At 44.0% G+C, this 13,979-nt stretch overlaps 1 protein-coding gene across 1 annotated transcript in view; it reads left to right on the top strand.

Annotated features, from left to right (window-relative positions):
- DAGLA (diacylglycerol lipase alpha) overlaps positions 1-13,979 on the top strand; it is a 188,927-nt gene that overhangs the window by 128,056 nt on the left and 46,892 nt on the right. Inside the window, exon 11 of the mRNA XM_054972259.1 lies at positions 13,072-13,228. Coding sequence (XP_054828234.1) covers positions 13,072-13,228 — 157 coding nt within the window. The remainder of the gene's footprint in view (positions 1-13,071; positions 13,229-13,979) is intronic.

The following is a 13,979-nucleotide window of genomic DNA, read 5'->3' as shown; positions in this document are numbered from 1 at the left end:
GAGAATGTGTACAAAATGATTTACAGATGGTATTTAACACCAAAGAAAATTGCGCTAGGAAATACTAATATGTCAGACAAATGCTGGAAATGTAAAAAGCATGAAGGATCATTTTATCATATGTGGTGGACATGTGAAGTAGCTAAACAGTACTGGGGAGAAAAAATTGAAGCAATAAATGAGATTTTACAAATACAAATAAACAAGAACCCAGAATTGTTGCTACTGAACTTGGGAATGGAGGCAGTTCCAACGCAGTATAGAACATTGTTATTTTACATGACTGCAGCGGCAAGTCTTTTGTATGCGCAGAAATGGAAGACACAAGAAATACCAACTGTAGAAGACTGGATTTATAAATTGCTGTACATGGCAGAAATGGATAAAATGACAAAGAAACTTAAAGATCTTGACCTAGGACAATATATTGTTGATTGGGGGAAATTGAAACAATTTTTGGAAAAAAAGTGGGATGTAAAAGGAGAACTGTGGCAGTTTGAAAATTTTTAAAAAAACAATGTTGCAATGAGAAGAGAGAAGGGATCTTACCATTTAGGGGGAATGTAATTATAATCTAAGCTAATATAATATTTAAGGGAATTTTACATTGAATATATGAGATAATGAGAAGGGGTAAATAGATATCTCAATGAGATATACTATATATGATATATAACATAAAATAACGGGTTAGTGGATCAGAATTTACATTATAACATATTATGTGGTTATGCTATATGGTGTTGTGTGCTGTGCTACATTGGTGGCATAGCATACAATATATATATATATAATATATTACTATAATATATACTATATTGATAGTGTATTTGATGGATTATATGCCTAAAAGAAAAGAAATAGAATAAGTTTAAAGTAAGAGATAGTGCGATCCCTGCTATATATTATACTATATTGTTATGTTATATTGATATGAGATATACTATATTGATAGTATGTTTGATAGAGTTTATGTAAAAGAATAAGAATGTGCTTAGAGTAAGAGATATTATGATTCAAAGTTGATAGGAAAATATAAATGAAATAGATTTAAGTAATAAGAAGTGTTAAGGGTTGGAAAGCTGTTGGAAGTCAATAGGGAGGGGGGAGGAAAAGGGTGGGGGACAGAGCAAGGGGGAAAATGGGATTATTTGTGTTAAATTTGGGGGGGAAATTCTGTTTTTCCACTCACTAATAAAATTTTATTAAAAAAAGAAAAGAAAATCATCTTGGTCTTTAAGGTGCAACTGGTCTCAGATCTTTTTGAGAGGAAGGAATAAGCTGTCCCTAAGCTGGTCCTTTATAATATCTCTTCTGCATCACTTAATCTGTTTAGGAGGATGCTGTCATGTCAAGACCATCAGTTCCAAGATTTTTGGAATGTGCATGCATTAATAATGTTTCTAATTTGGATAACTATCTGGCTTATGTCAGAAAGTTATCCATGACAGATATTACTATTAAAATCTGAGAAGTATTTCTATGCAGTTAAGGTACATATAAGTTTAGTGATTGGAAGAGAACTGCTAGTGTCACCAGTCTTCCCAGAAAACTGATTTGGGCAGTTAGTATACAGTAGAGGAATGATGTAAGATACTGTCTCCCCCACCCCAGATGTACCTAATTTATCTCCTGAGATTTGGAAATGTTGGACACAACTGGTGGCCCGAATGTCCCTTTAGCCAATCATAATAAGAGACAGATGTAGAGTCCTGCAGATGAAGCAATCTATAACCATTTATTAAACAATGGTTACACAAAGAGTAAAAGGTCCCTTGTGCCCAATGCTCATCAAAGCTACAATAGCAGTACAAAGCAATTAATACCTTTTAGTTAATTATAATATTTTGTTATTCTATTGGCTCAGAAAATACAGTGCCCCCCCCATTGGTTCAAGTGGGCAACCACCTCTCATGATACAAGTGTCTAAGGGTATTCTCATTGGAAGAAACAACTTAGGTCAACAGCATAGTTACAGCATTACCCGATTACTATTTCTTTATCTTATCTGTCCTTGGTTCTGTCTCTGAAAGGAACATCTTTCTTCCTTTCCCACACATCTCCTTCATAGGCTTCTTATTCATGCCCATTCCTTTGGTCTATGTAACATTTAGTAAAGGCGCCCCGTTGTCACTTCTGGCAACCTTGTGGGGTTTAAGCGGAGAATATTTCTCTGGGTTCCATGGGAGAGAGGCGCTCTCCCTTCCCTAGGAATGTACTTAAAGTTACATTCAGTACCCCTTCTCTGCTTTGTGGTTTTCTCTCAACCTTGAGAGGTTTTGCTAATCTAGCTAGCTTTCATTGCAACATTTTGCATGGACAGTTTCACAAAGGGGTTTCTGTATCAAGTAAAGAACAGGTGTCAGGAAACAAGCAGCTGCTTATTAAGCGCAATCTACCTGGTAGCAAGCTTCACAGAACTTTGATCTTTCTGCTTTGGTCTTTTGTTTCAAGTCTCAGTCGTGAACAGGCATAGCACCTAAAAGTGGCACTGTGGGAGTCAGCCACCCACAGTGTATCTGACTGCGAGGTCTCGAAGGCTGCTAATAAAGGACCACAGTGCCCAGAATAGGCCTCCTCAGTACCTCCAATTTTGGCTAAAAGTGTCGACAATAAGAACAGGTCGGTTCTTTCTACTTCAACTCAAAGCGCTGACAATACAAACCAGTCAGTTCATAAAGATTCTGACCTATCTTGGTCTTCATCCAAGCCACCATTGAAAAGAGTCAAACTGAAGTTGAGGCATACTGAAAAGCACTCGACTCTGAAGCTGCACAAGAAGAAGCGGTCTTCTGCTTCAGTTCCTTCCACCTCTGCGGCATCCAACCCCACTCGCGGATCCAAGAACTCCTTCACCGACTTGACATTCCGCTTCAGTTCCTGCCATGTTAGATGGCAAAATTCCAGACCTCTCAGATCTGGGAGTGCCGTTATCTACGCTAGCACCTTCTCCAGTGCAAACTGCACAGAAGGAAGCGGCTTCTTAGGCTCCAGTTGACACCAAGAGTTGTCTGGAGGTTGTGAAAAGTCACAGACGTGCCTGGTTTCCATACTCTTATGAATCTCCATATCATTATTACGCCTATGGCATGGAAGGATCTCTGGTTCTTTTCCCACCGCCTCTCTACTTCCTACATGATGATTACTACCCTCTGGAACCTTGCTCCTCGGTCGCAAAGACGAGGCCCCCCTCAGTTCCTCCAATGGTTCCTGAAGACACTGAATCTGCAGTGCCAACCCTTGATCCACCATTGCATCCCGATGACAGTTCCAACTGCAGTTCCAACTTGGCATCTGAGCCATCACCTCCCAAGGGTATCACAGAGGACTCTGCCGTCTCTCCCACTGAGGACCTTCGCCTTTACACTGAACTGTCATGTATGCCAGCATACCTGCCATGATTGTATTCTGCATTATATAACGGTCAATGCTATTTGGTTCTGTGTGCCTTAATTATATGCTGTAACTCTGTGTGCTCATCTGAGAGTGTCTTAACTTCTGATATTAATTGCAGGAGAGCCAGTGGGCCCCTCCATTATCTGTTGAAAATACGTACTTTCACTGTTCTTGCAAGTGTCCTTGGGGAGAGCTGCTAGCAGCAAACATTGTAACTTTCCCAGAGACTGGGATATTTTCCTCTGTAGTTCATGTAGTCTAAACTAATCTCTTCCCATGCAGCCTCTTTGGGGTTTCATGCTAGAATGTCAATGGACCCGGGAGGGCAGGAAGTTTTCCTATAATAGCAATGCCTTTGTTTGAATTGTCACTTCTGCCAGTTGACACCTTAGGGTGAATACCTGTACTGTATGGATCTCAATAAAGCTACTTCAACTGGAACACCTGCGTGTTAACTGTGGAGGGCTTGAGGGACCTAACTGCCAGGGACTGACATGAACAACTCGTCAGAATGGCAAAGTGATTGGAGATTGAGGTGACTTGTTCAGCTCCACCTTCGTCAGATCCAGTCTTTAAAGTCCTCCACTCCAAGGCAACGGGCCCGGTGGCTTTCCCAATTATGCAGGGAATGATAGATGTCACGAAAGATGTTTGGTTAACTCCAGCATCTGTGTCAGTGACCTCAAAGGAGTTAGATAACTTAAATAGAACCAAGCAAGATGGGGCTGGTTTCCTGTTCAATCACCCTCCTGCTAACTCCATTGTTACAGAGACCCTACAAAGCAAGGGCCTTCCATGAGGTGTGGGTCATTCTGCCCCCACAGATAGAGGTGTGTACTTCAGGTTTCCCATTTGCGTTTTTAACCCAAATCGGGCCTGATTTGTATAGATTTGGGTTCCCGAATCAGCCCCAGAATTGCTGAGCTGATTAGGGAATCCCAAAGCAAAGCTTTAGGAAGCTTTGTGTAGAGCAGCAGTAGCAGTACTTTCCTTGCCATTTGCAAACAGCAAGAAAAGTGCTGCTGCTGCTTTCAAAGCTCCCCGCCCTCTTTTTCACCCTATGGGGGGGAAGAGGGAGTTCCCTCCTCTCTCCTCCCATTGGCTGAAAAAGCCAGCCTGAAAGCATTGAAAGCTCAAATCAGCTCTTTTCAGCACTGCTTTGAGCTTTCAAAACTCATGCAGGCTTTTTCACTCAATGGGAAGGGGGAAGAGCGAGTTCCCTCTTCCATTGGATGAAAAAGCCAACCTGGAAGTTTTAAAAGCTCAAAGCAGCTCTTTTCAGGACTGCTTTGAGCTTTCAAAACTCCACACAGGCTTTTTTCACCCGCTTCCCCCCTCCCATCGAATGGAAAAGCCTGCGGGAAGTGCTGCTTTGATCTTCGGTGTGCTCCAGATATTTACAGAGCATACCGAAGCAGCTTAAATACCCAAACCCAAAATGGATTGCCACTTCGGGTTTAGTGTTATTCCAGATTTTTTTCCTGCTTCATGTAAACCCAAAGCAGGAAACCCAAATCTTTTTCGGGTGCACATCCCTGCCCACAGATGAAGAGGGCAGAAAGCTTGATATTCTAGGGAGAAAAGTTTATGTCTCTTCAGCCCTAAATTTCCGTATTGGCAATTATGAAGTTATTATGGCCAGGTACCAACTGTTCCTGTGGAACAAGATCAGGCCTTAATTAAGTCTTATCCCTGATGAGAAGCAACGTCTTGCAAAACTACTCCAAGGTGAAGCCCTTTGGTTTTCAAAACAACAAATTGTCACTGCCAGACGTATTGGAGATTGCTCCGCACAAGCTATGGTCTCTGCCATTGTGATCCAGAGGCATATGTGACTTAGATCCACTGCTTTAGCCCCACAGGGTTGAAGATCTACCCTTTGAGGGAAATGATCTTTTCTCGTCTACCACTGACAATGCACGTAAGAAAATAAAAGATGATAAGATGACTGCTAGGTCCCTAGGCATTGCTCCAGTCATATCTTACAAGCACCAGTTCCCTCCTAGACCCTATCCGCATTACAACCCCAGATACAATTGGTTTCCGTCTCAACCCAACCAACATTTACCTCAGAACCAGCAACATACTGCTTCCACAATTCCATCCAACCAGCCTTGACAGAGGTATTACCATCATAAGTCTAAGGACGGTTCTAATTTCCCCAGAGAGCAGTCAGGCTCCACCAAACAAACTTTTTCATACCAAGCCATCTTTCCCCCTCCCCGTCGGTCAATCCCTGCCCTTACCTGCATGGGATAAAATTACCCAAGAGCTCTGGATACTGTCAGTAGTTCAGGAAGTTTACTCCCTAGAGTTTAAATCCATTCCTCTGAATGTTCCTCCTCAGTCAAACCCCTCCCTGCCTTAAGCGCTTCTGGTGAAGGAAGTACAGAGCATATTACTGAAACAGGCCGTAGAACTGGTTCCATCCTCTGGTTCCAATGGGATTTATTCCTGCTATTTTATGGTGGACAGGAAGTCAGGGGGCTCATGCCCCATCTTAGATTTCTGTTTTGTAAACAAGTTTGTTGTTCTGAAAAAGTTCAGGATGTTATCATTAAAAGATGTTTTACCTCTTTTGGGAAAACACCGTTGGCTCGTTACTGTAGATCTCAGGGATGCATATTTCCACGTCCCAGTACGTTTCTTACAGAAAATATCTTCAGTTCCCATGCGACTCTGAAAAATACCAATACAGGGTTCTTCCTTTTGGCCTGTCTTCTGCCCCTTGGGTGTTCACCAAGATTATGGCAGTAGTGGTTGTCCATCTCAGGGAGAAGGGTTGCATTTCCCTATCTGGACTACTGGCTTATCATGGGCCAGTCCAAAGAGTCTGTCTCTTCATTAGCACTGCTAACTCTCCAACAACTGGGTCTCAGGGTCAATTTGGAGATGTCTTCCTTGGTTCCACAACAGAGGGTAACATTTGTGGGAGCAGTGTTGGACTCCACACTTGCTCGGGTTTTTCCCAACAAGGAACAGATAGCTTGGTTCTGGGTCATTCTGAACAAGGTGCACTCTTTCAAGCATCAAAGTGCAAGGGAAATTGAAACAGTTAGATTTTATGGCCTCTCTGACATTGATAGTTCTGTTTGCCAGACTCCGGCTCCGGCTGTTACAAAATTGGTTTGTCACAGTATTTCATCTGCTCTACCAGAACCTGTACAAGCAATTCTCAGTTCCGAAGATTATTCACAAAACTCTGTCATGATGGGACTACAAATGGAACCTAATGGTAGGGACCCCGTTCGGTTCCAGCCCCATTCACCTCTCCATCTACATGGACACTTCCCTGTCGGGGTAGGGGGCTTACTCTGGAGACAATCAGGTGAATGGCCTTTGGTCTCAACATGAGTCAAAATTTCACATCAACCTTCCGGAACTAAGGGCTATTCGGTTTGCCCTAAAAGCCTTCCTCTACCTTATCAAGGGCAAGAATGTTCAGATGTGCATGGACAACACAACTGCCATGCATTATCTGAACAAGCAGGGGGGCACAGTCTCTCTGTCCCTCTCCCAGGAATCCACTCTGATTTGGGAATGAGCAGTCCAGCATCAGGTTTCCTTCATGGCCATCCACTTAACAGGGGAGGACAACACTCTGGCAGATGCCTTCAGTCGTTCCAAGGATCTCAGTTATGAGTGATCCATCCATGTGGACTTTTTTTCAAACCTTGTTCCGAAACTGGGAGTTTCCAACTATAGACCTCTTTGCTATCGCACTCAACAAGAGGTGTCCCCAATACTGCTCTCGAGCAGGCAAAAGGAAGTCCTCCCTAGGAGACGCTGTCCAAATCTCCTGGTCAGGCAGTCTACTGTATGCCTTCTCTCCTCTTCCTCTCATGTCTTTAACACTCAGCAAAATGATTAGGGAGAAGACATCAGCAATTGTAATTGCCCCTTATTGGCCAAGACAGGCTTGGTTCTCCACCCTGTTCAGAATGACTCAGGGAAGGACGTATTGGTTTCCACTGTCACCAACCCTTCTTCAGGACAACGTGGTTCTTTACCATGATATAGATATTCTGGAGCTGACAGCGTGGTTACTGTCCCCTTCAGATTAGAGTTCTCTTCCCCAGTCAGAAACATAATTTCACAGGCTAGGAAGCCTTCCACCCAAAAGTCATACTCTGGGAAGTGGAAACGTTTCTCTCTTTGGTGAGTTGAATAGGGCTTAGCCCCTTCTTCGACTCCTTTGCCATCTGTCTTAGACTATCTGGTCCCATTAAAGAACCAGGGACTCTCTAACTCCTCTGTGAAGGTCTATCTGGCTGCCATCTCAGCCTATCATGAAGGGGTGAACGGTAGGTCCCTCTTCTCCCAACCAGAATGCAAGTCTTTCCTTAAAGGCTTGGCTAATGTTTACCCTTCTGTGTCCAAACCCACTCCTCAGTAGAGCCTATCTTTGGTTTTAACAACTCTCATGCATAAGCCTCATGAGCTATTAGCTATCTGTTCTCTCAAATTTCTGACAACTAAGACAGCCTTTTTAGTGGCCATTACAACAGCCAGGAGGGTGAGTGAACTGCAAGCCCTGAGAATGTTTCCTCAGAATGTTTGCAGACAAGGTGGTTCTCCATCCCAACCTCCAGTTCCTTCCTAAGGTGGTCTTTGCTTTTCACCTCAACCAGGACATTACCAGTGTTTTGTCCTTCACTTTCTACAGAGGCTGACAGGCTCCTACACGCATTGGATGTCAAGTGTGCTCTGTGTTTTTACCTTGACAGAACTTTTGCCTTCAGAAAGGACCTTGATCTATTTGTTTCCTTCAAAGGAGCTAAGAAAGGACAAAGTCACCGCTCAAACCATCTCCAAATGATTGGTGTGGCTCATTAAAGAGTGTTATGGACAATCCAAACAGCCTTGCCCTTTGAACATCAGGGCACATTCGACAAGGGTCCAGTTGACTTCATCAGCATTTAGTTGGGCATTATTCCACATGTGGATTTTCAAAGTGGCCACCTGGTCAACTCCATCCAACTTTATTAAATGCTGTGCGATTGATGTAGACTCCAGAAGGGACGCTGCAGTTGGCAAGGCTGTTCTGAAGAGTCTTTTTCGATGATGATGAGCAACACGCCCACCTCCAGAGTAAGTTAGCTCACTACTCTCCCATGTGGGACTGAACAGAAGACACAATGATGAAAACAGGGTTGCACCTACGTGTAACTTGTTCATCGAGTGTTCTTCTGTGAAGGCACACATCCCTCCTTCCTTAAAGAGCACCATGTGCTCTTTAAATATGATCATTTCTCCTTCACCAGCGGCTTATTTTTTTTTTTTATAAATTTTTTATTTTCATAACTACAAGACACTACACCAGACTATCACAAGGAAAGGGGAGAGGGAGGGGACAAAGGGGGGTGGAGAAAGAAAAGGGGGGGGAATGAACTACAAACACTAAACACTACACTTCAATGTTTCCCTTCATACTGTCATAATACAAAAATAGCTCCATAGAGTAATGATGGAGTGGTTAATCATACAGAGAATAAACATTTCAAATTCTGATTAAACTTTCCTCCCCCTTCTAGGTCCCGGACGCAGTTCTCTCTGTGCAACTGCTGTTGCGATGCTCTCCTCCTCCTCCCCCCCCCTCCGGCTCCTCCTTTTCTTCGTTCTTGGTGCAGCAGAGTTCTGGGTTTTTATTCTCAAAATCCTTTAGTTGATCTTCTGATAATATCTTATAGGCCTGATCTTTATATCTGAACCATATTCCTTCCGGGAATAACCATTTGTACTTTATTCCATGGTCCCTCAGAAGAGCTGCAAACTTTTTATATTTAAAACGCCGTTTCCGGACTAGAAATGGAACGTCCTTCAAAATCTTGACTTTCAAACCCATAAAGTCCAAATCCGCATTGTATGAGTTATATAGGATGGTGTCCCGAATCTTTTTAGATGAAAAGTCAATAATGATCTCACGAGGCAACTGTCGCTTTGTTGCATATTTTGAAGAAGCCCGACGGACCTCCAAAATGGCGCTTTTAACCTCTTCTTTAGTCGTCCTCGCGGGTGTCACCAGTAGTTCCGAGACCAAATCCCACAGATCCTCATTTTCCTCCTCTTTCACGTTTTGGAGACGCAAAATTGTCTGCGTTCGTTCCACCTGTAGCCCGATCAGCTGGTTCTCCACCAACTTCAGCTCCTTTTTTGTAGCCTTCACAAGTGACGCACTTTCCAGAGCAGACTTTTCTGCCCCCCCCCCGCTGCTGCCTTAATGGTTTTCACCTCGCTTTCAATTAAGCCCACCCTTTGATCAGTTTCGTTCAGCTTGTCAACAAAGGGTTTTATGGCTTCCACCACCGCCCTGCGCACCAACTCTTCGAGCGACTCCCCCTTCAAAGTAGCCGAGATTGACTTACCGAGAGCGGGACTTTGCTTCTTTGCTGCCATTTTGGGGGGGGGGCGCCAACAAAATTCTGGAACTCAACGAAGGGGAAGAGCAAGTCTTCTTCAGATCAACCTCTCCTTCACAAACGCTTGTAAAACAGAAGGGATTCGCTTGTTTACAGGCTTCCGCCTGTTTCTTTTACTTGCCGTTTCTCGTTGCCCGGCGGCACTCGAGGCGCCGCGCACATCTGCCGGCCTCCATAGGGACAAACGGGCAATTCCCCCCCCGCATTGATTTCGGGGAGTTCTTCCCGCCGCGTCCCGGACCCTGGCTCCCTCCCTGGGAGTCCTGGGGGCTAATCCTTGCGGATCAGCCGCCCGGTCAGGGTGCCCGGTCGTTTCCTCCCGGACCAGCCGAGAGGAGCGTCCGGCATGGCTGAGAAAACGAAACCGAATCTCCAGCGGCTTATTGAACTGAGGGAGGGATCCACTTGCCCTGCCTTTTATAGCCGCGCCCACTCAAAAAGTGTGCAAAAAGGCCAGCGTCTCACACCTTTTGGAGCTTTGATACATCTGTGGCTGGCTTGCGCATGCACAGTTCCCATGTGTGCCTGCACAGAAAAACATTCGATGAACAACAGTTACACATAGGTGCAACCCTGTTTTGTAAACCGCCCTGAGTGGGCATTTTACAGGCCTGGCCCAGGAATGTATAGCTTCCCTGGCAACCCTGGGCCTCTCTCAAATAGTGACAGGCCCTACACCTGAAAGAGGCCACTCTTGAACTTAATATTTTGCACTGAGTCTTTGAGAGAAAGTCTTGTTTCAGCATTGGAGATTCGGCCTAAACTGTGGTCAGACCATCATCTGCTGAAGGCAAAAGTGAATATGGCCCCAACACCTCACAAAATAGGGGGTCCAATTAAAATTATTTGTTCATGAAGGCTCAAGGACCCTTCAAGATTCTGAAATGACTTGGGGGGTTTTAGAATTCCAGACACATGCTCCATGGTAGCTGCTGTAGGAGTGTGAAATGTGAAGCTCCTTGAAGCTATTGACACCATTTCTCCTGGTCAACCACTCTGGCTCTTGGGACAGACGCCAACCCCATGGTTTACCACAGAGGTGGCTGACTTAAAGAGGGTTGAAAGACATCTAGAAAGACGCTGATGAAAAACGTGCATGAAGCTGATAGAGCATGCTACAAAACCCACTGGAGGACCTATGAAGCAGAAATGAAAGCGACAAAGAAATGCTATTTCTCAGCAACCATCACGTCAGCTAGTTCACAACCATCCCAATTGTTTAAGATACCCAAACACCTACTAACTCCTAAATCTGAATCTTTATAGTCCCAAGAACAGACAATTGGATGTGAGGCCTTTGCTATGTGTTTTGGTGATAAAATGGCATAAATACACTCTGATTTAGTTGCTAGCTGCAATACAGATGATACGGAAAAATTGCTTAATACACTGTCTGGCTTACATTCGGACTGCCTTGAAGCAATTACAATGACAGATCTTAACAAGATCCTGACATCTGTGAAAGCCACTACTTGTGTGCTTGATCCCTGCCCATATTGGCTGTTAAAATCAAGTAGTGAACTACAGTAACAAACTACTGAGGTCTATTGTAAATCAATTGCTAACTCAGGGCATCATCCCCCAGCCACTCAAAGGTAGCTATCCATTCGCTAATTTAAAAACCATCCCTAGAGAAAAATGATGTAGCCAGTTATCGCCTAATCTGCCTTTTCTGGGCAAAGTGATTGAGAGAGCAATCCAACTCCAAATCTTCTTGGAAAATGCTAGTGCTCTAGGCCTTTTCCAGTTTGTATTCAGACTAGGGCATGGGACAGAGACAGCACTACTAGCGTTAGTGGATGATCTCTGTCTAAATATAGACAAAGGCCATGTCTCCTTATTGCTCCTCCTGGATCTATCTCCAGCCTTTGACACAGTAGACCATGCTATCCTGTTGAGGTGTTTAGACAGAAGTGGGCGTCCCTGGACTGGTTTAAATAATTTCTTATGGAACAGACTCAAAGGCTTGCCATCGGAGATCAGCTATCTACAGAATTGGAGCTATTTTGCGGGGTTCCTCAGGACTCAGTCTTATCTCCCGTTTTATTTAACCTCTATGTAAAGCCTTTAGGAGAACTCATTCACAGCTATGGAGTTGGATGGCATCAGTATGCAGATGACACCCATCTCTGTATCTCGCTATCCAGATCCCCACAGGATGCAGTGGAAATCTTGACTTGCTGCCTGACAGCTGTGGTGAAATGGCTGAAAACAATCACATTGAAATTGAACCCAGACAAGACAGAAGTTATTCTTGTTGGGAAGGCAGAGATCTTGAAGGACATTGTACTCCCCACTTTCAGTGGGGTTTGTCTGACCTTGCAGACTTGGTTATAGCCTAGGGGTTATACTGGATCCAGTGCTACCACTAGAAAAACAAATTAAGGCAGCCACAAAAAACGCCTTTTACTGCCTCACTCTAGCCTGGAAGATGGTTTACCTCAACATGACCAACCTGGCCACCTGGATCCACGCCATGGTAACATCAAGACTTGACCATTGTAATGCACTATACATAGGTCTCCCATTTAAGTTAAGTAGGAGACTCCAATTGGTGCAAAACACGGGTGCGACTGTTATCAGGAGCGAGCAGGAGCATGAACATCACTCCCATTCTGCAGTCACTCCACTGGCTACCTATCAGTTACCATGCTCAGTTCAAGGTATGGGTTATCATATGCAAAGCTCTTCATGGCCTTGGTCCAGCATACTTACGGGACCACCTCCCTCCCTATATTCTTCCATGGCATGTCTCCATTGAGAAAACAATGATTAACACTAACCAGGTATGGCCTCCAAGCCATGGTTATAAGCATCTTCAAATCTTGATTTCTGATCATGGTTTGCAGATGGTTCCTGATTAGTGCTAGTCATCGTTTACTTGATTTAGATGTCAGGGCAAACTTTGATTGGGCAAACCAGGAAGGGGAGGAGGGTATCCCAGTTTAAGAAACAGGATGGGGAAGAGGGAGCATGTGATCTCCCCAGCATATTTCTGATCTACCAAACCATGATTAGGGAATTGGATGTTGGAATTAAATTGGTGTGTCAACTGTGGGAAAATCATGCTTCTTTTCATGAGAATGCAGTTAACCCTAAATAAATTCATTTTAATCAAAATACCATCTAAACTCTTCTGAGGATATTAACAAGAATGTAAAGCTGTATACTGTCTTCTGCGTGATAGTCTTCCCTATGTACTTCATCTTTTCCCCTTCGACAGGTAGCGGTTTTAACTATACCTTTTCTTTTTAAGATGCTGCTGCCTCTGTCCTTCTCGGCCCCGATATGTACCTGGTGTCACTATCGAGGAAGATAATTGCTGTGGCTGTAACGCGATTGCTATCCGTCGCCATTTCCTTGATGAAAATATGACTTCTGTGGACATTGTGTACACTTCCTGTCATGATGCGGTGAGGACTGTATGGGACCTTCCATGTAACAAAGAAATTGTTGAGCCAGTTCAGGGCATTGTGCTAAGCTAATAGATTTAGAATATGTCTTTATTATATAGCCACTATGTATATATTTTTGTAATGGCTGGGGCATAAATGTTTCAAATAAATTGATTAGAATTTTTGAAATACCTTCCAATAAATCTGAAGTTACCATTGGCACTATGCAAATAAGTCATTACAAGTGAGGCACCTGCAAGCACTTGCTGGAGCTCTCATTTTGATCCCCAACTATTTCCTCTTTCCCTTCTCTGAAAGTTCCCATAGCTTCTCCCCTTTTCATGCTTCCTTCTGTCCTTCCTTCCCATCAGTTAACCTACCTTTACCTTCCCCCTCATCTTCTGCTTTCCTTCCTTTCCTTCCCTTGGCAGTGTCTCCCTGAGAAAACTGCACGGTTCCAGTTTCTGGGCTGTACCAGGCCTACTTACACAGTGCCTGCCACTGGGCTAGCTGGGCATAGTTGCTAGGTGGGGAACATGAAGGACTTGTAGCAGTCACCTCATTTTCCCCTGTATTCTCTTCCCAACATTATTTCCTCTTTTCTTCCTCTTGGTGGCTTCCACCCACCAGCCAACCAGTCTTTTATCTCTCATCTTCAGCTATATTATTTATTTACTTCATTTATATTCTGTCTTTCTCCACAATGGGGACTCAAAGCAGCATTCTCTTCGCCTCTATTTTATCCTCACAACAGCCCTGTGATGTAGAT

Source organism: Eublepharis macularius, chromosome 2, assembly GCF_028583425.1.
Source record: "Eublepharis macularius isolate TG4126 chromosome 2, MPM_Emac_v1.0, whole genome shotgun sequence".
NCBI lineage: Eukaryota > Metazoa > Chordata > Lepidosauria > Squamata > Eublepharidae > Eublepharis > Eublepharis macularius.
The sequence above is the reverse complement of the archived record's forward strand: the minus strand, read 5'-3'. Positions and strand labels throughout refer to the sequence as shown.